At 38.5% G+C, this 25,715-nt stretch overlaps 1 protein-coding gene across 1 annotated transcript in view; it reads right to left on the reverse strand.

The window, feature by feature from the left end:
- Positions 1 to 25,715, reverse strand: part of LOC104287168 (chromosome unknown open reading frame, human C9orf3) — a 221,923-nt gene that overhangs the window by 49,203 nt on the left and 147,005 nt on the right. Inside the window, 2 exon segments of the mRNA XM_009885835.1 lie at positions 24,868 to 24,951; positions 25,600 to 25,662. Of these exon segments, the coding sequence (XP_009884137.1) occupies positions 24,868 to 24,951; positions 25,600 to 25,662 (147 nt within the window).

Raw genomic sequence — 25,715 nt, forward strand, 5'->3', positions numbered from 1 at the left:
CTGCTGAGAAAGAAAGGACTATATCAATATTTCCTATCCTAAAACTTCTATTTTGAGTGAAATGGTTACACTGTGAAATCAAAAAGAAATTCAGACGAGACAGATTCTTTCATATCAGGTGCATTACTTTGAAGAAAATAAAGAAAATTCATGAGATCTGATCAACTACAAATTTTCAGCACTGCTTAGCAAAGCAGAGCAAGGAGGGGCATATACTTCTCAACAGCAAACACACCAGCGCACTCCCTTTTAAAATCATAAACTAATGTCCCTGCTCATAGCATTTTACAAACACCAATATTTGCTATGCTTTGCATTTACCCAATGGTTCTCTCAGCTAGACAGGTCAGGCTTGTCTCACAGTCCACTCCAGACATCAAAATCTACCCTTCGGACAGTCACTTAATCAGATTCAACAGGAATTGAGTAAATATATCTGATTATTTTAAAAGTTAGGTTCAAGATTAGTTTTCTTCTATGTATTTTACTTTCAGAGGCTATTACACATCATTCTTTCTGACATGGAAAATATTGTCAAACTACGCGGTCAAAGCTGGAAATCTTCCAATGCATGATGTATCATACCACTACATGCAACAGCTCGCTACAACAGACGCAACTACTCTGCACAACAGCAGCAAGCAAGACCAAGCTTCTCCCTGTATTCCTGAAGAGGCACTGTATTCCCTCATTTGCAACAAAGGGAGTTGTCTGTAGTCTTCCCCTTTCCCCCCACCCACCCCCCCAGGCTGAGAAAGCTGAGCTTGGTCTTTGAAGGACTCGCCTTCATCAGCTGGAAGACAGCTGATGCGGTACACTGGGTGGAAAATAAGAACAACGAAGATCACCATCATTGCACGACCTCTTGGCCTGCAAAGCAATAAAACATACTGCACTCAGAATCTGCCAGCTGACATAACTGCAGGGTGCTTCTGCGATGTATGTAAGGATTGATTTAAAGCAGTCGTTCTTCATCTTATGTGCATATTACAAGGGAGAAGGATATTAAGATCGTTCTGTCACCCAGCTGAGAAAGAGAGGCAGAGAGACAAAAAAGTAAGGAAGAGAACAAAAGAAAAAGGCCAACAGAGGACCAAACAAACAGATGTCCAGATGGTGACTGCAAACCCCAAGTCTTTTTTAAGTTCCCTGTGCCTATCAGATCCTCAGAGAATGAAAGGATTGGGTAAGAAGAACAGGCATAACATCTTCCTTGTGATCTTGTTGTTTTCCATTCTTTGCTATTAGCTTAATGAGTTTAATGGTTCATACCATGGCGGACCACAGTCAGGGCTGGGGGAAACTAATCAAGCCGCTTCTTCCCCTAAGTTCTGTAAGGAAACTTGGAAGGAAGATGCATACTCATGAAAGAACAGCCTGTAAGTTCTCGCAATTTCTGAAAGCTTGACAACATGGAAAATACTAGGGGGTGAGGGGGGAGAAAATGGAAGGATCTTAACTGACTTAAATGGTCACCGATCTGCTTTTCCTGACAGCTGCAACAGGCCATGCCAGCCAGAGATGGGCCTCTTGAAAAATCAAGAGTAAAAACTTTGACAGTTGTCATGCACGCAAGCACTAACCACCCATATGCACATATGTGGCTTACAACAAAATTTGGAAACAGTATTTGCTTCCTCATCCCTATGATGCCAGGCAAAGATGTGAATCAGCACACTAAAAATCCTACAACAGAGTTAATGCAATTACTAAGCGTGAGAATGAAGATTTTTCTGTCCTTTAAGGTTGGGCACAACATCAAACAGAACCTGCTTCACAGGCCACTGTCGTTTCAGGTGGAACATGAGACGGGCACGCTTGCTCTCTCCATACAGATGATATAAGACTTCTAGGTTCCTGCTGTGATGGGCTGCCAGTTGTTTTGCCCAAAGTCACTAAGAATGTTAGCTTGTCTCTCTCTCTTCCTCCTTTCCATCGTATGCCAAAGTTCATGGCAGGGAAGCAGATCGCTGGCAAAATTTAATAAGATTAATGTAGTAAAAGCCCTGCCTGAGCAGGCTTTCCCTGAAGAGGAAATTAAGTAAAACAAGATACACTTGTAACAGTATTTTCAGTTGCAGAGGAGCAAACCAGATGAATCAAGAATAAATTAAAAATCAGATGATTTCTGTTATTTTTATGCAAGTTTAAGAAATGGGTTCTTTTTCATTACTGAAGTGTAATTCATCTTAACTAATGATGCACACACAGCACATTTAATTGAATACTGTGAACTACTAGACTATGAGAAAAGTAACGTACCTAAACAAGCTGGGAGAAGTTTCCACCTGTGTTTTAAATTAATGTGTAAGACAGTTTGAAAAATACTTCTGCCTCTCTAATAATATTATTCACATGCGCTCTGTGGGAGAGGCCAAGCAACGTGCTTCAAAATTGGCTCAGCAGTCTCAGTCCAGCTTTGGAGACAGTATGAGTTTTACAATGACTGGACAACCTGGGTGGAGCTCAGCACTGATTCTGTCTAAATCAATCCACATGCAGTATAACTTAACTTTTGGGAAAACAAAAGAGAAATCCTCACACTCGAACACCCTTTTTCACAATGCTGAAAGAAGACCCTCTACACCACCTGATCTGACTTTTCTTAAAATTTTATTCACAAATAAGAACTAGGAAATATACCACTAGCAGATTTTGCATTCCCTCCAATCCCCTTCCAAGATATTTCAACAGTTAGGCCAAGATCCTAAATTAATCTACAGACCTCATCAGAATGTAATACTAACTACCTTTGCATTTGTCCTATCATACATGCCTTTGCCTTGATGACATTATGTCATCCTGTTTGAGGGTATGAGAAAGCAAAATACGTGGTTGGGTAGTCTGGTTCATGAAACACTGCAGTGAAACAAAAGCACTGAGTTGCTAGCATCGCAACAAATAAAACTGTATTTTCCCCTTATACAGCTTTACATGCAGTAACTGGATGCGTGTCCTGAGATTGACTGTAAACTCACCCGAAGTTTATTCAGGTCCTTCTAGGGCCTTTCTACAGAGAGATTCCCTGTGTGTAACAGATCACAAGCTCTCTTTCAGTGGCATTATTTACTGACTCTCCTTCCTCTATCTGGCTAGTGTTTACTGTATTAGCTGTCTTTGACATCTCTCTTTCTGTCATATTTGATTTAAATAAGCCAGGTTACTGGAGAAAACATATGGATAAACACATATACACTGCAATTAGCTTTATGTGAGCATATGTGATAGGAAACAAGACTAAAATAATCTTCAATCCTTTTAGAAGGTGAAAGACAGTATCCATAAAATCTGAATAGCAACTATTAATACCAGAATATCACAAGCTCAGCCCCTGCAGTTACCAAAGGAATTTCCTGGGAGCTGATCAGCTTTCTTCCTCTCCTCTGAAATCAGATGGGAATGTCCTTGAAGCAAATATATCATTGTAGGAAACAATTAAGGAAAAGGGCAAAGGGGAAGAAAGAATGACTTACGTAATTTAGATAAAACCCTCTGTGCAAGTGAGCTTGTGGTTGCCATTCAAAGCTATGTAGTGGCAGAGGACTAAATTTTCAGATATAATCTCTTTCCTGGTAGCAGTGCTGGAGAAGCATGAGGTAGGCCACTGCCTGAACTTTAGCAGAAAGGAGAGAAAAACCTGTGTGGCACTAGGGTGGCTTCTCAAGTCAACTGAGGCAGGAGCTACCAGCTATTAACAGTTCTACACCTCGAAGGATCTTAAGGCTGAAGAATCCAGCCTAGCCTGAACACAGCCAGCAACTTCAGGGGCTGTAAGATCATGCCTTGACGTTGTTTATTGTGCATGCAATGTCATCCTCCCTGAAAAAAAAAAGAGGAATACAGGACGTGGAAAATTATTTGGCAGTTGGTATTCAACAGCTCAGAAGAAGATACTTGGAGTAAGCCAGGCAGAACAACAAGAATACTGTACTAATGCAAACTTTTCTAATAGTGAGTAATAAAAAAACCCCCAACCCAACCCCCCCAAACCTACCCACTGGTAATACACAAATGGGATTCTACTCATTCAGAAAAAAATAACTAATTCCAGTGTGCATTACAGTTTTAGGGGAAGCAGGTACTTTTAGATGAATCTGATTTCATTCTGTAAGAGTTGGGTAAAATATGTTGGCTGATGGCCAGTGACGAACCATCATCAAACAGAGATAATTGCAGAGAGGATCACAACTTCCTCACAGGGCTCCACACGGAGCCACCTAGTTCACTGAGGCCCATCATCCAGCTAAGGATGCAGAAGCTCCATAGTTGTCCCTCCAGAGCTTACACAGAGCTGCTCTGTCTCATCTGGAAAAGGTGAAGTCCAGGGGAACCCCCAGGACACCCAGGAAAGTTCCTTCACTGCAGGTAACAACCACCATGGCAAAACAAACACAATGGCTGAAGAATTCAGAGCCACTGTCTCAGCAAGAGCCAGCAGGAAAAGACTTGCTAAAAAACAGGAAAGGCAGATGAAGATGGAAGAATTGTTAAGAAGGAAAAATGATTTGTCTGATTTAGACAAATCTAATGATTTGTCTAAAAATGATGTAATCTCCATCTTTCACAGAAACCCATCTAAAGCTGCCTTAAATAAAGAACTGCATCTTGTGCAGACGACTGAGAAGAAACACTGTCCCAGAAGCATGTGTATCTGGCACACAGATGTCTGATCTAGTACATGTTAGCCCAAACCTTTGCAGTTAGCTTATCATTTTGCCTCCACTGCTACAGGTGTGAAACACTAAGTGTTTTCCCTATGAAAGCAAAGTACTGACTGTATCTGTAAAGAACTATGAAAAGCAATCCAAGTCACTAGGCGTACCTATTCTTACGGCCGTACTATTGTAATGTGGCTGAACAGACCATCGTCTCTCTGTTATCTTACACTAATCTCTCTAAACTGATCTTTCTAATATTGCTAAATGATGTGGTATTTCTGCACTGTGGAAGAAGATCCAGAAACTGCTGGGTGCAGCCGTTCTATCTATACATGCTGTACGGGTCACAGAACAACTCATTACATTGTTTATGTGTAGCCACTGTAATTTGAAAGGCACAAACACTGAACCTGCAGTGGATTACTGGAGGAGCTCAGTCACTTTCCTGTTTATGCAACTGAATTTCTCAATATTTTCAAGAAGGGGGAGAATTAAAAAATTAGAACAACAGCTAATATATTTGGACTTTTAAATTACTCTTTCATAACCTTTTAAAACAGATTTTTTTTTTTTGTCACTACACTGCCAAAATATGGCAGTATGAACATTTATGTAGTGGAACTAAAACAATCATAAAATTGTTGAGCTTCTCTGTAAGCTGATTGAGAGCACCAAGTTCTACGTTGTTCTACATTGTACACCCAGTATAGCACCATTGCACTCTTTAGGTTACACGAAGCTTATACCAGTTCACAGCTTCATAAGAGAAAATGTACATAGTGACATTTGCTTTAAACCATTTTGTTACATGGAATACACACAAAGTAACTCCATTATATGGATTATAAAGCACAGAATCACTGAAGCTAAATGTGACATGGGACTAAACAAAGCCACTTCATTTAAAACAGATAGTACTTCTCCATCACGAAACAGACACGCCTTTCCCAAGTCCTCACATTTAAACTCCAAATTCAAAAGTAAACTTAAAACCACAAAAAAGAATTTAAAAGACCAGATCTGTAAACACTAATCCAGTGGCTGCATTCCCAGAACAGTAAATGTGTGTGTACCACTTTTGTAAAAACTTGCACTAATTTCAGCTAAATCTGAGCTCTTCAGTCCTGTCTTTCTCCCCACTTGAAAAACTGCCAGTCCTTCCACTGGGGTATACTAAATGGGGACTTCTGTGGACACAGGCATCACATGCTGGCAAAGAGCTTGCTTAAGGACTGAAAGCCTATGAATAGTTCATCACTACGGAACTATGTTGCCTACATTTGAAATTGGCCCAGTATTAAAATGTCTGACTGACTAACGAAAGACAAAGTCAGGTTTGGGCTAAAAAGCTGCTTTTACTCTTTTATGCAGTCTGTTTCACCGAGCGGCATGCATCAGCCTCTGCCTTGTGCTCCTATATACAGCACTGTGATACAAACAAAAATGAAAAGTGAAGATTGAGCTTTTGACTCAAAAAACAGAATTTGTTGAATCTTGAATGAGATTAGGTTTTATGATTTTATTAACCCTCTCTTTTTCTTCTTTTCATAAAGGTCGTAATTTAAAAACGAAAATAAGTATCTACTGACATTTAAGCAGAAGGAGTTTAAATCAGACTAAGGGAACCATTAAAATATAACCAAGTTACTATCAATCCACAATGGAGGAGTGACTGCTAATGATCTATTCTATGAAAACCTACCATCAATAATAATGTATTGCTGATTCACAGTGCAGTATTTGTGGATTTTCATTGTCCTGTGGATGCACGCACAAAATATAAAAAGCATCAGTTTCATGCCTTCTGAGAGATAAGGGGATGGGGAAAGGGAGAACAGTGATAGTTTAGGTCCAGAACCAAGGAAAGAGCACACTTGGCATTTTTCTGGTATTTGTCTTAAAGTTTACTCCCTGAAGTCATGCAATTTATTTTCCTGATCCCTCCAGAGCGTACAAATTGGTAACATAGGGACTTAAAAAATACTGTAAAACTTCCATCTCAAGCCTTTTAGCGTTAGTCGCAGTGAGGAGCTGCAACATACTCCGTGCTTGCGTGATACTGGCAGAATGTCCTCTGGAGAACGACTATGGCTACTTCACAGCAGAAGGGACCAAGCAAGAAGGTTATGACAGGCTGACTCTTGGATGCCTTCAAAGTCAGCAGGGACAAATGCAGACCCTGCCCACAACCTCCGCACAGCCTCGTGCACCTAAGGACCTGGCCTTCTACACTTGATGTCTGACCTTCAATCCACCTGAGCTGTGGGACCATCCTGAATGTCTCCCCACACCCTTGAGGAAAGTTCTCTGTGCCCCTAACATACTTTTTGAGAAAGAGCAGTCAGGTTGTAAGTGGAGCTCTGCCCACACCAGCCCCATGAACCTCCGCAGGCAGTGAGCAGGGACAGCTGGCGAGGACATCAGGTGGGGAGGAAGGAAGTCTTCTGTGAGTGTTAAGTACATTTGCTGTAGACCAATCCACCTTTTCAGATTAAATCCACATCCTCTGCTGTCACAGACGCAAACATGCGTGTGGTCTTACTCAAGCCTAGTTACTTTGCTGAAACATAGATGGCACAGGAAAAGGCAAGGTTCTTGCAGAGGACCAAGCAGGGGTTTAAAAAGGGATTAATCGTGCTTTCCCAACAAGGTCAAAAAAGCAGTATTATTAAATTTCTTTTAAATTCACCTCTTTTAAACTAAAAAAAGTTATAACAAAACCAATTAAAAATTGACAATCACATTTCTTAAAAGACATCATTTCTTTCTATTTTGGGGGGAGGAAGAGTGGCCAAAGCAAAACCATATATATGTATGCGCACACACATACACACATTGTGCCTTCTTTAAGAAGATAAATAAGATCTTAAAGCTTCCTGCAGTCTGTCATGAAATCAAAACTTGACTAGAGCTCTTCGTCAATCCCATTCCACTAATACAGTTACATTTCTTTAAGAAAGCTATACTCCTTTACCGTATGCTCTTCCAGCATTGTGCTTTCACCTACACATTTTGCCTTCTCAAGCAATAGCTTCAGACTTGTATTTTTCCACTATAAACTGACATCAGCCCAAAACCTGCCCCTTAACAATTCAAGGGCATGTAGACACAAAAAAAATACTGTCCTCCTAAGCAGGCTGGGCGTGGTGTTTGAATCTTGTACATTCCTTCAGTTAATTGAAAATTATATCTCTCTTTTCAAAGGTTCAGTAAACAAATGGCTTGGCAAAAAGACATTGAGAAATAAGCCAGGAACACCTAGTTCAAATAACTTTTATTTCAAGTATGCCATTAATATATATGTTGATACACAACAGAATTTCTGATGCTGTAAGCCAATGTCCTCCTTTAAAAGGAAAAGGAAGCCAAACCAGAAAGTAGGGCACTACCAAAACCTAAGAACTTGACAGCGAGCCAGAATGAAGATCTATATATACAGCTTTACTAACCCCAGTGAATCATCACAAAATTGACACCAGATCAATAAAAAGTAACAGAAATTCCTTCTCTCCCCGCCCCGCCTTTTTTTTTTTTTTTCTCTCCAGAAGATCTATTTGTGGCAACCATATTCATTCTCCAAGACATGTTGTGTCTATTACTGACATGCAACTGTTCCACAGCACTGGTTTGGGGAAATTTCTGAGCCTCTGTCAATACTATTGTTATTTCATTTATTTACCAAGGTACACTTGTCTGGAAAAAAAATTTCTACAATATTGATTCATAGAAACTGCATACACATTCAGAGACACTAAATAATGTTTCAGGAGTTCTTGAAATAATATCAAATACTCAGAAGAAACCAGCTGAGCATTAAGAAAAAATGTGTATATACTGAGATATGCTGACTTTGAAGCAGCCTGTTTCTTCAAAACACTGAAAAAGGATAGTCTTGTTTTTAGGGCTTTTAATATTGATTCTTAAGCCTCCTTTTTATGCAACCATGCTACCACTATTTTCAACATTTTTCAAGATTTGCTATCAAGTCTTAAAAGTAGTATCACAGATACTTTTTACCTTGTCTTTTGTTACATTCATGGATTTGCTCCTTAAGACTTAAGGCACCCTGCTTTTCAGTTGAAAGACATGGAAATTTTCAGAACAACAGAAAAGCACACAATAGAGAAGGTTAATTTCAGCTCAGAGTTGCTGGCACAGCTGACCGCATTTCACAACAATATGAATACAGAAAAAAAAAAAAAAAGAAAGAAAGTATCTGCATAGGGCTGTAAGAAGAGCGCCACGTGCCCCAGCTCTCAGGAGCCAGCCTGACTCTCTCATCTGCCATCACACAAAAGGCAGGGACTGTGAACACAAACTCTTGCCCATGCTAAAATGTTGGTGCTGGCTGGTCCAGACTTCAAGTTGCAGGCATGCCTGTTTGTCTGTTGGGTTGAATAAAGAATTTTCTTAATAGTTCTACTTTAAATGGTCAGTGGGGGATGCTTCCCGTGATGCACTGAGTGCTCATGATGTCCTTTCGGCTGGGCAGCACAACCCACCTCCCAAAACTATTGGTTCGTTAATTCATTTGGTACAACAAATTCGGGAACTTAGAATCTAAAATCTTTGTACTCCTGACAGTCTACTTCTAAAGTTAATACCAGAGAAGAAAAAAAACAACAAACTACTATTAAAAAGAAAAAACGTAGTTCCACCGGCCACAACGAGAGCTTTTCAGAAAGGATGTGTCACCCCCAAAGTGGGAGCAGCAGCGTGTGTGCTGTTCCCTGGAGGTACTAATTCCTTTCGCTGCATTACCCTGAAATGCTAGCCCACTCCTTCCAGGAGCTTCCATGTTGGTGTGATCAGATTAAACAGGATTTTTATTCACAGTCACGAGGCTCCTCACTGCTCTCTGATCTCAGCACAGAAGGTCAACTGCATAAATACCAGGCAACTGAAACTGCACAGTTATGACCAGACATCCTGTTTGCTGTGAATTCTATTTTTAAAACTTTTATGATGTTAATAACGGGAACTCCCGGTTTAACCAGTCTGCTTTTTGTTATAATTTATCCTGCAGCTAGTTAATCCAAAAACATTTTATCAGAGATCCCAGTATGTACAGATTCTACTCCTCATTGTCAGTTTTAAGGTGCCTTTTCCCTGCCAAGCTCCCTGCTCCCGGATTTCAGGAGCTTTCCAGGTTGTTCTGAGAAGCAAAGGCGGAGGTTTTCATAAAGACTTCAAAAGGGTCCCCCTGTTATCTAATCTTAAAGCAGTATAGTCAAGGAAGATTGTAACATTTGGCTTCTGTATGGTAGTGAAGACATTAGAAAGAATACAGAATTCAAAGCATTTTATGCAGGAATTTCCCACTAGTGAACTAGCCAGGAGGCTGTGAAGGTTGGGAATTGCTGTGCACACTGAACACCCACCAGGAGACGGATATTCCCATTTGGGACACAGCCTTTCTTAGCAAGAACAGGTACTCCTTCTCTGAGAACTTACAGTGTGGATGCCATCTAGACTCGGGTTTCCCTCCCACAGTGGCTATTTATTCCTTCTCTCCTCTCTCAGCCCTCTCCCAATTACTTGTGGTGTGACTGTGAACATTCACTCTCTGCTTTTTAGTGGATGCTCTTACACACAGTTGAAGTTCAGCAGCTCCTGCTGAAAGGCAATAGGCTGTCTTTTGCCCTCCCCCAGTTTACCAACCATCACCCCAATTGACCTAGCAATAGTTTTAATTTTAAAAGAGCTTTTTGGTTGAGCATTCACATTGACTGGCTTATACACAACATATTTAGTCCTGATATCTTGCTCACTTCAAACACATCTTCTCTCCTCTGTATGGACTGCAGATTTCCAGAATGAATGCTACACATTTAAAAAATGAAGTAACTAAAACAAAACCCTGAGAGTAAATAGTTGAAAACTTGATCTTTTTTCTTTCCAGGGGGAATGCCTGCAAAAGGCACAGGGCTGAGAGAACTAGCATCAACTCAGAGCCTCAGATGTTGATAAGTATCTTCAAATCTACCCTATCCTTGGCTTTTACTGAAACAATCAAAAAAGGATTTAAAGCAATACCAACTCTGTTGTTAGCTGTTTTAGGAGCCATTCCTACTGAGAAGAAATAAGGAATGGCTTAGCTCACCCCAAAACACTCAGCAACCTTTAGATACAGCTAATTTTTAGCTATTGCCAATCTTGTCCAAACTTAAATCAAGAAACCAAAGGCTCTATATAGCCACTGTTCCCCCGGAAACCCAGTCTAGTTATCAAAACTGTCAGCATACTCTAAAAACATCTAATCTGGATGAACATTTAAGAGTTGATCTATTTCCATTTGGGTAAAAAAACCCAACCAACCCTATTCTGGAACAGCCTACTTTGTAACAGAAAAGCCTTCTTCAAAAGCACTAGTCCTCAGAAGATGACTGCACATTCCTTTAGCATCTAAAATGACTGGGAGAGCTATTGGATGAAGCCAAAGTATGCACTGTTTTTTCAGCCATGCGTAATCCCCACTTCCAAATTATGATCCTGTTTTTACGGCAAATAAGGTGAAGATACCTTCATGAGGTGTCATTGGTGTTTGAGCTAAAATGAAGTTTTAAGTTTTTGTTTTAGCATTTTCTGTGCATCCAAACATGCTCCAAAATCCTTCATAAAATGAACACAGGCACATTCATGAAGAATCAGCTCTCTGCAGTAGATATTATGACAGCAGTATCTTCCACAAGAACAGATGAACAATGGCACAAAAAGAAAGAAGGACAAGTGTATCAGTAATAGCACAAAGTTGCTCCATAAAAAAAGATCTATTCACTTCCCATTGATTCAATTAAAAAGAACAAAGCAAGCAGACATTAACCTTTTACCTTCTCTCCCTTTTTTCATAGGCAAACCAGAAAAAAAAAATAGTTTAACAGAGGTTTAAATCAGGTAAAGGACAGGTATTCGTTACGGTAGTGTATCTATAAACATTCTCTGGTTAGAAATGGATTTTCGCCCTCATGATAGCCATTTTTGCAAAGGGAGGAAATAAAGAGATTGCTGAAACTCAAGTCTTCCCTACAAAGAAATGAGAAAAATAAGGTAGGGATCATGGTAAGAAACCATGTGAAAATGCAGGCAGACGGGACATGATGCAAGACAGAAAATGAAAATAAAAGAACTGCATTTGATATATCGTACTGTGGAGAGTCTGACTTAATGACTGTGTCGCTGTACCTTTCATTTCACTCTAAGCACCCAGGGCTGCTAACCCTGACACCAGCAGGAACCGTGGAGAAGACTCAAGCACAGACGGGTGACTGACTGCCAAAATTTTTAACGTTGTTTTCTCTAATCACACATGAATCTAAACTTGTCAAATATACAGTTATTTCTAAAGCATAGCACAATTCTGAGTTGAAAAAAAGCAAAACCCAAACAATTGTGGTGATGGGTCATTTCAAAGTTTAATAGGAATTTCTGCTTAAAGTGGCATGGGACAACGTTTATTTCATGATTCTCACTCATAATATAACCCAAAATGCTGGCAGGAATAGCTGAGGCACCCTTCCAGAAGGACTCACAGATATATTATAGATATAATATAGATATAAAGCAGGCCAAGGAAACAAATGGGAAGTCTGTTTGGCCATGGCGACATCACATAAGACATTTGCTAAAGTATTCAAAAATACAACTGAAGTCTAAACAGGAAAAAAACCAACCAACCAACCAACCACTAAAACATTGTCAGGTTGAAATACACCGCATAGTTGTATGAAGTTGTATGAAGCTTCAGGTGTTTAGAAAAAAGGGGGAAGCCTTTTTGGGGAAGAGGATCCTCAAATGAAGGAAATAAGCAAGTAAGTTTGAGGGGGTTGTTTTTTATCTATGTCTCTTTGCGTCCTTTTTATCCTGAATATATTCTTGATCCAACAAAGAAAACATACATGAAAATGATTTGCATCCCAGTTGCCTGTTCTGTCAGTCACATGCTTCATAAAAACTTCAAATAATTCTTGTCTTGTAACCATGCCTAATTTAATATGAAAGTCAGAATTTCAGATCAAACCCTCAGGGGAACTCAGCTGGATTTACTGTTAAATCTTTGCCAGTGCTTTGGAAAGACTCCGCATTGCAAAACACCCACCCAGTCCACTCTTAACTAAGCCAAGATGGCAATAAATTCAATAAACTGGAAAAAAAAAAAAAAAAGCCAATTGTACTATATGCTAGCTTCCAGAATATGAAGGATATCCTTGTAAGGGCATCTTTAACTTGACATTCCCTCCATGTATCTTTTCATTCCCATCTCCCACATCCTAACATGAACAGCAAACACAACATAATTAAGTAGCCAAATTCTCCTTACCTGTAACTTACAGCAACTTTACTTCTACATCCAGTTTTGGAGTGTTTTACAGGCCCACCGTGGGGCTATTTGTAATATTCCCACAGGAGAACAGAAGCCTCCACAGTGGAAAATGCAGGTACTGGCCGGGGAGGGAAAACACAAAGAGAAAACCTCGAGCTTCAACCTTCCTTTTACAATTCCTTTCCTTCGCCTGCCTAGATGTCCTCAGCCAACACATGAGTAGTAACGAGCGCTACAAAATCTCAAATAAATTGTGTCGATAATGCTTCATGGCTTGGTCAATTCCCATTTTGTGACTTACAAAATTATAAAAATTTTAATATAATTAGAATCACAATAATGAAAGCGATGGCCTATTGATCCAACTTCTCTCACTTTCCAGTTTTTCCTCTGTGTAATTATTATTGAGCTTTTCTTTCATCTGTGAGTAATCCAGAATTCATGTTTCTGTGTCCATAATCAGGTTTTCATAAACTTTAACAGATACTTGCAGTGTTACGACCAAGTAAAAGTCACATAATAGTCTTCAAAAGTAACTCTTTTCCACAATGACAAGGGATTTTTTTTCTGTCACGAAAAGACATTTTTACAACATTTTAACCATTTGGCATGGTTTGAGGGTAATAAAAACATTCAGATGATGATGACTCAGGAAGAGATAAGCTGAAAAACACTAGCTTTTTATTAATGAAAGGAATACAGTCAAACACCAGCTACCATATGATTTGGAAACATCGAGTTGTTTTGCAAGACAAATATGGGTAAGATACTGAAAAGCTGATGTCTAGCACAAAGAACAACTAACATTTCAATTCTCTTACATTGCTCAGACACCAGCAACAACAACAGGAACTCCCTGAACTCTAACAGTCACTACATCTACCAGCTTCAGTGTGTTTTACAAGTATTAGCTTGGCCTGACAAGTAACAAAACACTTGGCCGAGTATATTCTTACATTACGAAGATGCAGAACCTGAAACTGCCTACCCAATCTATATAGCACAGAAAGCATAGTAAGTTTCAGTAATTCTGCAGCCTATGCACATTTAAGACAACACCTCTGTAGAAGTTTCCCAGATTTTGGCACTGTAAATGGAATGAGGAGCAACAGTAGGGGTTACAGAAACACAATGATGCACCCAGTATCTCTTTAGTTTAAAAAGAGGGACACATCAACTAAAGCAGCAGCCACACCACGACCTAGGTGTAAAGATGCATTGGGACCTATAGCTCACTGCTCAGCTGAATGCTCAGATAGAAAATAAGCAGGATATAAGCTAAGGAGGAAACCAGAATTCCAGAGTTCCAATTGCTCAGCCATCTTTTTGTCACAACAAAAAGTAGTTTCTTTAAAAAAAACCACACCACACAGGCACCCAAAATAAAGCAAAAAATTGCAAGCATATGGCACCATGGAGGAGTAAACAATATTGCTTTCAGGCCTAGCCAAGGGATTACTGTTACATGAGGAAATCAAGGTTGACTTTTAACAATCTAAAAATAATTCTAAGAATGCTTCCTGTCTCAATGCTCTGTACAAGAGAAAACAAATGAAAAGACTTAGTGTCTACACGCCATCTAGGTCATTGATATTACACAACCTCCCTTTTTAAAAACACTTCAAACAAATTCCTATACAGGACATTCACAGGCTTTAACTGATTAAAAACGAGTGCAAGATATGAAATACACCCTGGAAGTACAAAATGGCTTGTTTTCAGAAAAAGTCCCTGTGCCCCCGACAAAACAAGAGAATCTGGTAGTCTGACCAGATACTTTAATTAAACATAACTTGTTAAGTATTTACTTACATGCCACTTTATACGAGAAGACCAGATTGCTACACAGGACATTCACACAAGATACTTAACTCTGTATATCTGTCTTACATAGCTGCAAAGCGACATACATCATTACGATAAGTATACCTCTATAGTAAAGAATTATGTATCTTAGGATCCAGCTCTGCACTACTTCCAGCTTAGGAAGACAGGAACAGATTTGTCCATCATACCTCTTTCCATGCTGGGCAGACACAACACACAGGCACGTTTCTGGCTTCTAAACTAAGTACCATGTCCCCAACACCCTATTATACCACGCCTGAAAGTTTTACAATCAAAACTGTTGGCACTGAAAAAAACATGATTTAGCAAGCTTTTATTAATTATTCTACTCTCCCTTTGTGTTAAAAGTTACAGGACTGCATACACTTATTTAGACAATCAATGACAAAAAGTTAAATTGCTGTCCATTAAATTATTACCCTTTAAAACATGTCAGAGCCAACACTTACATTTGGTACTCAGAAACCACTAACCATAGCCTTAATTCATTACTAGAAAGTATGTTCTATTGCAATATAAATATTGATAAAATGAATCCTCCCATGCTCAAGTTCATCTTATCAGTTACACTGCTATATGCACTGGGCCTTTCATGGTATTACTGGGGGAATGAAGTCACAGCACTAGTGTCTGGTCCCATTGCTGCTGCAGGTTAAAATATCACCAACCTGCCCGTACATTGGCGCACAGAGCACTAACAGCTTCATGGAAAATTGTGTGGTATTTATAACATAGAGAGCCCTCAGGTGAAGGTTTGTGTTAAGACACCAAACTTGAAGACTTCCGTCCCTTTCCTTGCCCTGCCCAGCTTTCTTAGATATCTTTGTACAATCTAACTGGCATCTCCACGCCTTGGTTTACCATCTCTAAAATCAAGACAAACATTCTTATTTCAATTCTGAAGGACAGAGAATTTTAAAACAGACGTTACACGTTTTTGAGGCGTCTCGTGCAATGGTAATGAGGTCCTTACAAAAAAAAAAAAAAAAGGCACCTTGGAATTGCTCAGCAGAAGACATTTTGCAAACAAACAGCTGCATCAAAACTGTATCTTCACACTACTAGGTAGTATTTTCTGAGATGCCTAGAATCTCTCAGCTACTTTTATACAACTTCATCCTGCAACTTTGAGCTGCTGTAAAACTAGGAGCAATGCATGTAGTGCAGACAAGCATTTTGCTGTCATATGTTTCCTCTCCTGTGTTGATAAACAAGCATAGTAGTTTTTCAAAGAAGAGCAAATGCTTAATTCCTTGAAAAATATTACAGATGTTAAAAAATAAGAGGGTGTATTAGAACAAATCTAGGGTATATTAGTTGCGTAGACTGGAAAAAGTTTTAAAATGCACCTTCTGTTTACATAACCAGATCTATAAAGGCAGATAAACTGAAATCACATTCCCTAGCTTCCTAGTCATTTCAAGCAATCACTTCTAAATATGAATGCATGTGTTGCTTGTTCTCCACAAAAGATAAAAATCTTTTTACTTCCTTCTATTTCTTAATAAACATTTGAAAACTTAAAGAGGCTTGCTCAGGGTAACACTTGTCAAAAGAAGAGGCCGTATTTATCAAGCCACGGTGAAGTTTATTTGGGTGATAAACTTAGAATTCCACCTTGTGGGTTTCTCGCACTATAAACTGGCATACATTCAGAAGGGCACCTACTTCTAATTTTTGCTTTAACAAGCAAAAGAGGGAAAGGGAAATTGCAGGACGTAGAAGGAAACTGGGCCTAAGGCAAAGGAATTCTACAGTTATCCTCCCTCAAATATTATATCCTCCCCCCCCCCATGGTTTAATCTATACTGTAAGATATAAAAAAAATTCACACCACATCTCCCAGTTAAAAGCACTCTGGGCAATTAGGAAAAGTCAAATCTTCTCTTCAAACAGAGAAGTGGTCACTTGGAAAGAAGATCTTGAGGATGAACGACTACGGTCTGGTTCAGCAAAGCATTTAAATATATGAGTAGCTTCACTGAATTTGTCAGAAGTACAGCCAAAAACCAGAGAAATCTCTTGAATTTAAACAAAATCAAAACAACCATAGTTACTGCAGAACAGACACCACACTGGTAATCTTTTCTTTGAAATAAACAGGATCTTAAGCAAGGAAACATTTGATACTCTCTAGCTTTATTTCATTTCCGTTCGCAATACGGATGACAGAACATAAGCAAGACACTCATCAGTCTTCTAAGACAAGTCCTAAGCCCCTTTTTTCTCAGGTATTTGTGTGTGGAGTGAAGAAGGAAACCAACTGTAAGGCAAATTCATTACATGAGTGTTCACCACATTTGGAGCATGCGACCTGAAGAGTATGTAGGCTATAGTTCATAAAACCAAAACATTAATTTCTGTGAGAAGCAAAAGTAATGAAATACAATTTCTTAGGAACTTGTGTCTCATGACCAAACTGTCTCATAGGCTCAAAATGTCAACAGCAATGTTTCCTGTGGTTGGGACAATCATAACTTCTTCCCCTTCACGCATCTGTTAGGATTCCCAGAAATGATGGAGCTCACACTTCGGCCTTGCCTTTATGTGGGCTTGCCCCACAGCATCTTGAACAGGAACATGACAGATTTAGAGCACTAACAAGTTTCATTGAAAATGCCCAATGGGTGCCTAAATTAAAGGCAGAGAAGGGAGAAAGACACATACAGAACAACATAATTGCCTAAGCTTCTTTTCCATCAGCAATTTTTCTGGATGAAAAGAAATGCTTTTCTTGAAAAATGACTGTTAAATAGAACACAGTTATAGCACAGGAGGACAACAAAATTCTTCTACCTTCTTTATTAAGCAAATTGTCCCTGGTAATCATTTGTAAATCAAAACTGTGAAAAATTTAGGTATCAATACCCTATGCTTCAAGAATGCTGTTCAGGTACGGAGACTGCCTGGGTGGAGGTCAGTGTAGGATAAGAACTTAGCTTAATAGTACAAAGAGAAAAGGAAAATATTTTCTGCTCACTCATCCACAGGCAGACAGCAGTCCCAATAAAATGACAAATATTAGACAGCTTGTATCTTGTATCTCATCAGATCAAAAATATTTTCTATATTTATATAGCATATATAGAAATACATTTATATAGCATAAATATCCATGGCTAATGTTGAGATACTGTAGTCTACCTTCAAATGTTGGTATAGGTTTCACAAAACCTGTAAGCAACGCATCTGATGAGAGAAGCTAGACAATTGTGAGTAGTCACCCAGTTTGCGCCCACAAGAAAAGTAACCCAAGAAAATACATGCAGCACAGACCAAATGAGTATAGTACAATTTACACACTGCTAAGAATTCAATCCTATCCGTTTAATTAAAATAACAAAGAATGTGTTTGCTTTTAACAGTGAGCTACCTTCCCTCTCTAAAAGAACTTCTTGAGGGGCTGGAAGGGGATGACAGTAGTACAGTTGTACCCATGACTACTTTTAGTACTATGGCCATCAAAAAGCAGATTAAGAACTACCAAAACCTTTTTAATTGCTTTTGTAAAAGGTCTAGCCTTTGCCTTCTGTGCTCATACGTTTCTTTAAATAACAACGTCCATGCTGACAGACTCCTGTACATGGGCTTTTACTATACAGTAAGTGGACATAATCTAAATGGAAAAAAGACATAAAATGAGGACAATAGCTAAGACTGGTCATCAAAAAATTGTTAAGCCTATTTCTGACAATGTGTAATAAATTTAAGACTGAAATAAAACACATGTAAGACTGAAATAAAGCACACGTTTGTGCCAGCAGACCATTAAACTTCCTTCGGAGTCGTTACAGTCAATCACATCAAGAAGATCTTGGGGACATTTAAATCAAGTGGATTATTCAGCTGCCATGCACAAGTGTATATTCTCAACTAATAAAAAATCCATAGGAAATTCTGTAGAAGAAAACTTATGAAGTGTTTGAAAGCAGCGTGCTACTTTTTTCCAAATGTAGTAAGTTGCTCCGGTTTCAAACGCCCTGAAAGGGACAGCCTTCTCTCTGCTCACTACATCACCACTCAGAATTCACTGCATAAACACTGGCAGGGCAGAGAATTAAAGAAGTATTAAAAATTATCAAATACTTTTTGTTTTTCTGTTATTTCGGAAAGAACAAAACTTTCTCATATTTTTTATTCCCTGTTTTATTAAAGACAAAACGTATTTGTAAGCTAAGGTACAAAGGAGCCCATTTCAACCATCAAAAATAGGGCTTTATAACTAGAAACAACAGCAGAATGAAAAGTTAGTAGCATTAGCAGATCCCAGAAATGTAATTCATCTTGTTAGTATCGTATGATAACAGGCACAAACATTGCCTCATTAAAATGCTTCCAATGAGACTGATTGCCAGCTAATGCTCCATCACAGGCGTATAACTAATTCTTCCTACAAATACAAATCAAAATGAAAAATCCTCTCCACTAAAACTGCCTTTTTCTTTACTGCACAGACCTTGTGTTTTACATTAAAGTGACCTTAATCTTTCGCTGCACAGGATAGCTGTTGTCTTGGACCACTATAATTAACAGTGATGTAGTTATCTGTAAACTTTAAATTATTTCAACAGATGGCCATGCTGGCCTGAGTTCTCCCAATATAGAAATGGTCATCTCTGACTCTGAAAGGGAGCGGGTGCATCATCAAATGCGTGGGAATAAGTTGCTTCATTGATCCAAAAACGTGGCCTGAACGTGGCCTAATGGGAACATTTGCCCTTTGACAACATAATAATAATACCCATCTGGGAGACTCAATCTGAAATATGCTATGCAACAACACCTCCTTGCTAATAGAGACGGGTGCAATTAAAAAGGAAACGAAGATTCTGACAGAACACTAGTGCAAATAAGATACAGCTGATACTGAGGTCAGAACTGAACTAAACTTTTTGAAGTTATTATTATGGCTAAACCAAAAATTCCACTTTTTTTTTTTTTGGTTACACATAGACATAGTGGTTTTTTGTTCTATTAAATGTTTCTTAAATGAACTTTGAAGCCGAACCATCCTAAAAAATACTAGGTTTTTTAGAGCTGTACAATTACCACTTCCAAACAATCCATAAATACAGATGTTTTTATGGGGATGGAAAACTAAATGGTGAAAATATTTAGTTTTAATGGCCTAAAATTATATTCATATGTATTCAGGGGAAAAGTTTTTAAAATGACAGGCTCTATTTCTCAGATAGCTTAACGTTTACTGCAATTCAGGTCTTGTACATGACATTTTCCATCCAAATCCCTGTTTGCCAAAGGGATTACATGTTATCTGCAATCAGTGAAGGCCAGCAAATACATTTACAGGGTGCCTAGAAAGTTTCATGAGATTAACAGAATTTGGAAAGGTAAAATACAGCATAGTGACTCCACCGAACACTCCAAAGAACACGTTAGGACTTTTTACCATGTTTCTTTCAGCTGTTAAGTAGTATACAATGCATAAGCTCAAGAGGTATTTTTCAGATTTGATCCTTGCTTTGACTCTCAGTTTGGTGGATTCAAGTAAAAACATTAATTTTGAGAAACAAAAAATACATGGTAATTAAAATTTAAAGTAACTTTAATGCATTATATGTTAATATTCCCTCACCTGAATTAGCAGAAGCACATCATCCTGAATAAATTCCCTAGTTAAATAAAAGCTGTCTTTTACCACATTGTATTTTCTTCTCCCTAGCTATTTTTGCTGTGACTTCAAAACATTTTCTCCTTGAAGTATAACACCACAACTCATTTTAATGAATTACAAGATTTGTTTCTTGTGTTTCAGTTAAACTGGTGAATTCATTGTTAAAGGACAAAGAGTTATAGCATTTAGCATTAGTCATACATATCACAACTGTTTTCTTTTTTTTTTTATTTTATTAGAAACTTAACAGTTATTTCAACAAAGTTTTTTTTTGCTCAGGTTATAAACAGAGCTTAAATACTAACAATTGTAAATCTCTGAAGTAAGAAGAATGGCCAACAGCAACAACCAGTAGGAAAAAAACAAAGACAATCACATTTTTAGTAAACTACCAGACAAACTTTGAACACATGAAAACAGTATTTCTGAGAAAGCAGCAGATTTTTTTCTGGGAAAGTTGAATTCTTCCTCAAAGTTTCAGTATAGAATCAAACTAAAACTGAAATAGACAAATGTAATTTTGATAATTTGCATAAATCATCTTCCTTACCTAGTATACACATACACACATATTTCAATGCTCCCGACACTACTGTGTATCTTTGCTATCTCATCCTATGACACTTGTGCTATCACTGCAATACTTTCAAAGCAGTTTTTATGTTTTAACACTGAACTTCAGATAAAGTGAATCAGTTTCCTAATAAAAAGACATGTGCCCCCTCAAATTCCACAGTGGATACAGACCGCATGCTTACAACTCAACCAGTCTGATTGAAAGATTGTTTTCTTCTGCCTAACACTCAGCACTGGCATGGATAATGGAACCTTTTTTCAAGCAGGCACAGTCCAGTATAACAACAAACATAATAATAACAGCTAGCAATTCTATCACACTCTTCATAATAAAACGCTAATTTTAATCAACCAATTCTTTCCAAACTCAGTTCTACCCTCTCTAATTTTCTCACACAAACAACACTCTGTATTGATACACATTCTGATTGCTAGATACGCTGACCAACTAAATGACAAGATGAAGAGACAGCATAAGATTAAATGAGTAAAGAACGTATAATAATAGGAAGGATGAAAAAGCAAGGGGTGAGTGGGTTTTAACTTGTGTATGTGCACACACACGTCATAAAAAGAGTATCTACAGAATACCATAAGCAGAAAATAAGGTGAGCAAAAGATAACTTATGAAACAGAAAAAGTGACTGAAAATAAATAGAAAGTAATGAACAGTACTGAAGGTGATCAAAGGAGACAAAGGAGAACAGAGAAAGAAAAGAGGTGTGAAAAAGAAGCATTCAGAAAGGAAAGATTGTAATAAAAGCTGCTATGAAAATAAAATTACTTCAGAGACAAAGGAGCAAAAAAGTTTGAAAGGAAATAAAGCTCAAAGAGAAAAAAAAAAAAAGAGAGAGCGAGAGAAGAAGAGCAAAAGAACAAGAACCCTCTAGTTACCTGACTTGAAAGTCTTTCTCACCCACAGAATTTGTTACGCTGCTGTAATCCATCATATGTGGGTCCACACTGGAGAGCAGCACCACACCTTTCTACACAAGCTTCCCCACTGGTTCATATGCCCCTTGAGTGCAGTTAACGCTACCAGTTAAACAGTTCTTATCCAGCACGTGGTATCTTCAAATGTTCTTTAAATAGAGACACGCGTATGTAAAGTCAGCTCCTACAAACTTAACTGTTTAGAAGGCAACTTTTTTCAAGAAGTAATTCCCCGGCAGTTGTCAGCAACCTTTCCTCCACAATTCTGTTTCACTTATTCCATACAGAGTTATCTCTCTGTCCTAGATTTTGTACTTGGATGCAGAAGCAGTTGCTTTGATTTGGCGGTGTCTCAGTATAGCAAAGTCATCCATCTTGTATTAGAAATAGGACTTCCTATCACAAAGAAAAAAAATGATAGAGGAAAATCGGACAGCACAGGCACATGAAAGTTTAGAAGCTACATTTAATAAGTTAGTGATTGTTTTGAAAGGATAAGCAAGATCAACACAAAGCTCAGTTTTCTAGATATAGCAAAATACATCAGTTTCCTTACACTTGTGATATGAGCTGGTACCAGCTCTCTGACTTCTCTGTTTACCTATTGCTCTGCTTCTCACCTCGCTCTTCTCACTAGATGGTTTCATTCCTACCTCTGCTACTTTCTTCATGGGTGCCTTACATTTCCATTACGTGCTTTCTTCTTTCTTGTTCTCTTGTTTATCCCCAAAGAAGTACCACAACTGCTGTATTATGCCATTTCTGCTACAAGCCAAAATGAAAACAGCTAAAAATCAAGAATTCTAATGGAACGGAGGTTAGCACCATTCACACTGACTGGGTACCACACTGACTGCTAAGTCCATATTGGAAACCTAGCTGTAACCAACTCTGACACCAAATAATACAATAAAGCTCTGCCAGCACCAGAGAGGTCCCTCGCTCTTTTTCTCTTCTCTTGTCTCTAACTGCATTGGAAAAGTCGCCATTGCAATGACCAAACTTCTAAGGAACATGAAGAATCCCACCCTCAGTGCCTAGTCAACGGTTCCGCTACCAAATGTAAGGTTATTGTTACACCTTTTCCTTCCCATGGGGTTAAGCACCCTGCTGATGCAGTGATGTGAATCTGCACTGAACCTCCAAGAATTATTAATACTTATGGCTCTTAGAAGACAATGTGCATTCTTGCCTTCAATTTTAATTCACATTTCTGCTCACAGATCTTACTCGAGAATTACCGTTTAACAAAAACAGTGAGTGTATCTTAGGTTTACACATTGGGTTTTGCATTTCCAACACGGCAAGCCTACATGCTGACGTTCTCTCTCACAAACCTTGGAGCAGTAGGAGGAAAACAACCCCCCCAAGAGAAATGGAATTTTATCGGTACAAAGGGGTTTTGCACTGAGGAAGCATTCTCCTATAAAAAGGGATGAGGAGGGCTGTAACAGCATAAGGTACCTTTAAGCCTACTGTTAAGATATAGCAGAGGACCTACTTCGTACCATTTAAAAATTGCTTCACAAGGTGTGCAGACTGTAGCTTGTACTAGGCCTACTTGTACCGTCAATCCAATTTGCTCACAAATTCACATGAAGATACATTTTTTAAATTAAAAAATTCTTCTTCATCTTAACATAAAATGATTGTAAATACAAATGCTACACATACATGCAAACAAATGTTCACATACAGAAATATAAACAGAAATAGAATTATTTGGTGCAACAGTTTATGCTATGTCTGTTTAGATCATGTCATTCTAAGTATAACAACACGGAACATCTTTCCCAAACGATGTATTCCAGTTACAAAATAAAAAAAGTAGTGAATTAAAAGACACTATTTGGTGGTTTTTTATCTCACCATGGAGCTGGTAAATCACCCCCACACAACAATGCACTTTGTAGACATTTGTCATATACTGCAATGCCCATACTAAGGCAACACATCCCAGGAGTTGGCAGCCATGCTATCAGCAAGAATTTGGCTACAGAAACAGCAATGATTCATCATGCATTCTAGAAGCACTGTTGAAACAGCAAAACAACACACTGCTATTTTAATCCTTTAAAGGTAACAAGGGTTTAAAATAATAATTATAAATTCCTTTGTAAAAGTAAAGCAAGCAACAAAACATGGTTCTAATAATGCATTTGGAAATGCATCTTTATTCACCTTTTTTTTTTCAGAGGACAGAAAACAGCTATTTAGTAGAAGTGTCAGCTAATTACTTACCTCTCTACATTGTGATTTAAATGGCGAATTCAACATTATAGAACAAACGCTTCACAATAGCTAAATCAAAAATCACCAGTTTAAAGACAGCTTAATTTAGGTTGTATTCAGTTTTAAAAATCCTCTGTAGTAATTTTAAAAATAACCATCCAGCCACATTTTCATTAATTGAAATCTATATTGCAAATAGATGATTTTCAAACTCACCCTCTGAATGAATAAGCAACTGCATAGTCAGAACATTTGTTTCAACATACGTATCCCATCTATTTTTGTCCCAATATGTACCATGAAAACTGTTTCTCAACAACCAGTATCTGAAAATTGCGAATAGTGGTGCAGGTCCTGTCAAAACCTCCCAAGTGCTATTTATTTCTCTGATGAAAGCACTCTTCTTTCTTCTTCAGAATGTTCCAGTTAAATACAAATACAGGGAAATTGTGTCTCCTAAGTTACAGGCACCTGAAAATATTATTAATTTCTTTCTATTGTAATTACATAGTGACACGGAAACTTTCTCAGTAACACCCTTTTACTATCACCTTGTTGAAGAAGCTAAATAACGTGTCTATAGGGTGTAAGAGGGCGTCACTGGAAAGCATTTTGGATGTGCTGCCCTTTGTCCTATTACACAAACACGCATCATGAACCCTTACCTTTTGGAAAACAACTTCATCCTGCTTTCTTTTCTTTTTGCTGCTTTTTCTGATCCTCTGGTTTGTCTGAATCCATTTTGTGACCTGGAGTTCAAAACCATAGTGCTTTTTTAGGAAGGAGATGCGACCTGAGTGCAGCTATTCAGCATTAGCAAGAAGCTATAAACAGACTCAAGACAATTTTTTCCATTGCTTCACTGGAAAGAGGAAAAGCACTTTTCCCATCTAGAACGACATAGACTTAGGTAATTGGGTTAGTTACTTGTGCATGGCCAAAGTGCAAGGTGGTGTTCTTCATCTTAGAGCTTTCAGGGGTTTTTTTGCACAAAGAGCATGTTCAGTGCCAGACCAGGTTGCCAAATGGAAAGTTATCACTGCAGCGTGCAAAAATCCTGGGGAAAATATCTGCGCTTGATCCCTTACATCTTCTATTTCAAGTAAGAAATTTACTTGCAGCCACCCACTCGAATGTTGTTGCAGACTACCAACACCAAATTTAGATGGTAGGTTGCTATTATTTAATAAAGTAATAACACTTGAGTTCCCCCCCCCCATCATGTAAGTATTTTTATTCCTAATAAGAAAGCAATTATTTTTTGGAGGAAAAGCGTGGCAGGGGTGGGGAGGGGGTGTCAAGTGGAAAGCTCAAGGAGCAGATTTGCGAGGGAACGAAGCGGGACGGGGGTGGGTGAAGGGAGAGCAATGGAACAGCTGGAAAGGTTTTCTCCTCACCTCGCCGCTCACTTGCTGGACGAGCTGACACTCCTTCCAGGTCTCGCCCTCCTCCAGCAAAGGCTACACGGGGGAGAAAGCGCACGTTGAAGCGGGCGACCGAAGCGAGTACCCCC

The sequence above is a fragment of the Charadrius vociferus genome, unplaced genomic scaffold (genome assembly GCF_000708025.1).
Source record: "Charadrius vociferus isolate BGI_N301 unplaced genomic scaffold, ASM70802v2 scaffold235, whole genome shotgun sequence".
Taxonomy (NCBI): domain Eukaryota; kingdom Metazoa; phylum Chordata; class Aves; order Charadriiformes; family Charadriidae; genus Charadrius; species Charadrius vociferus.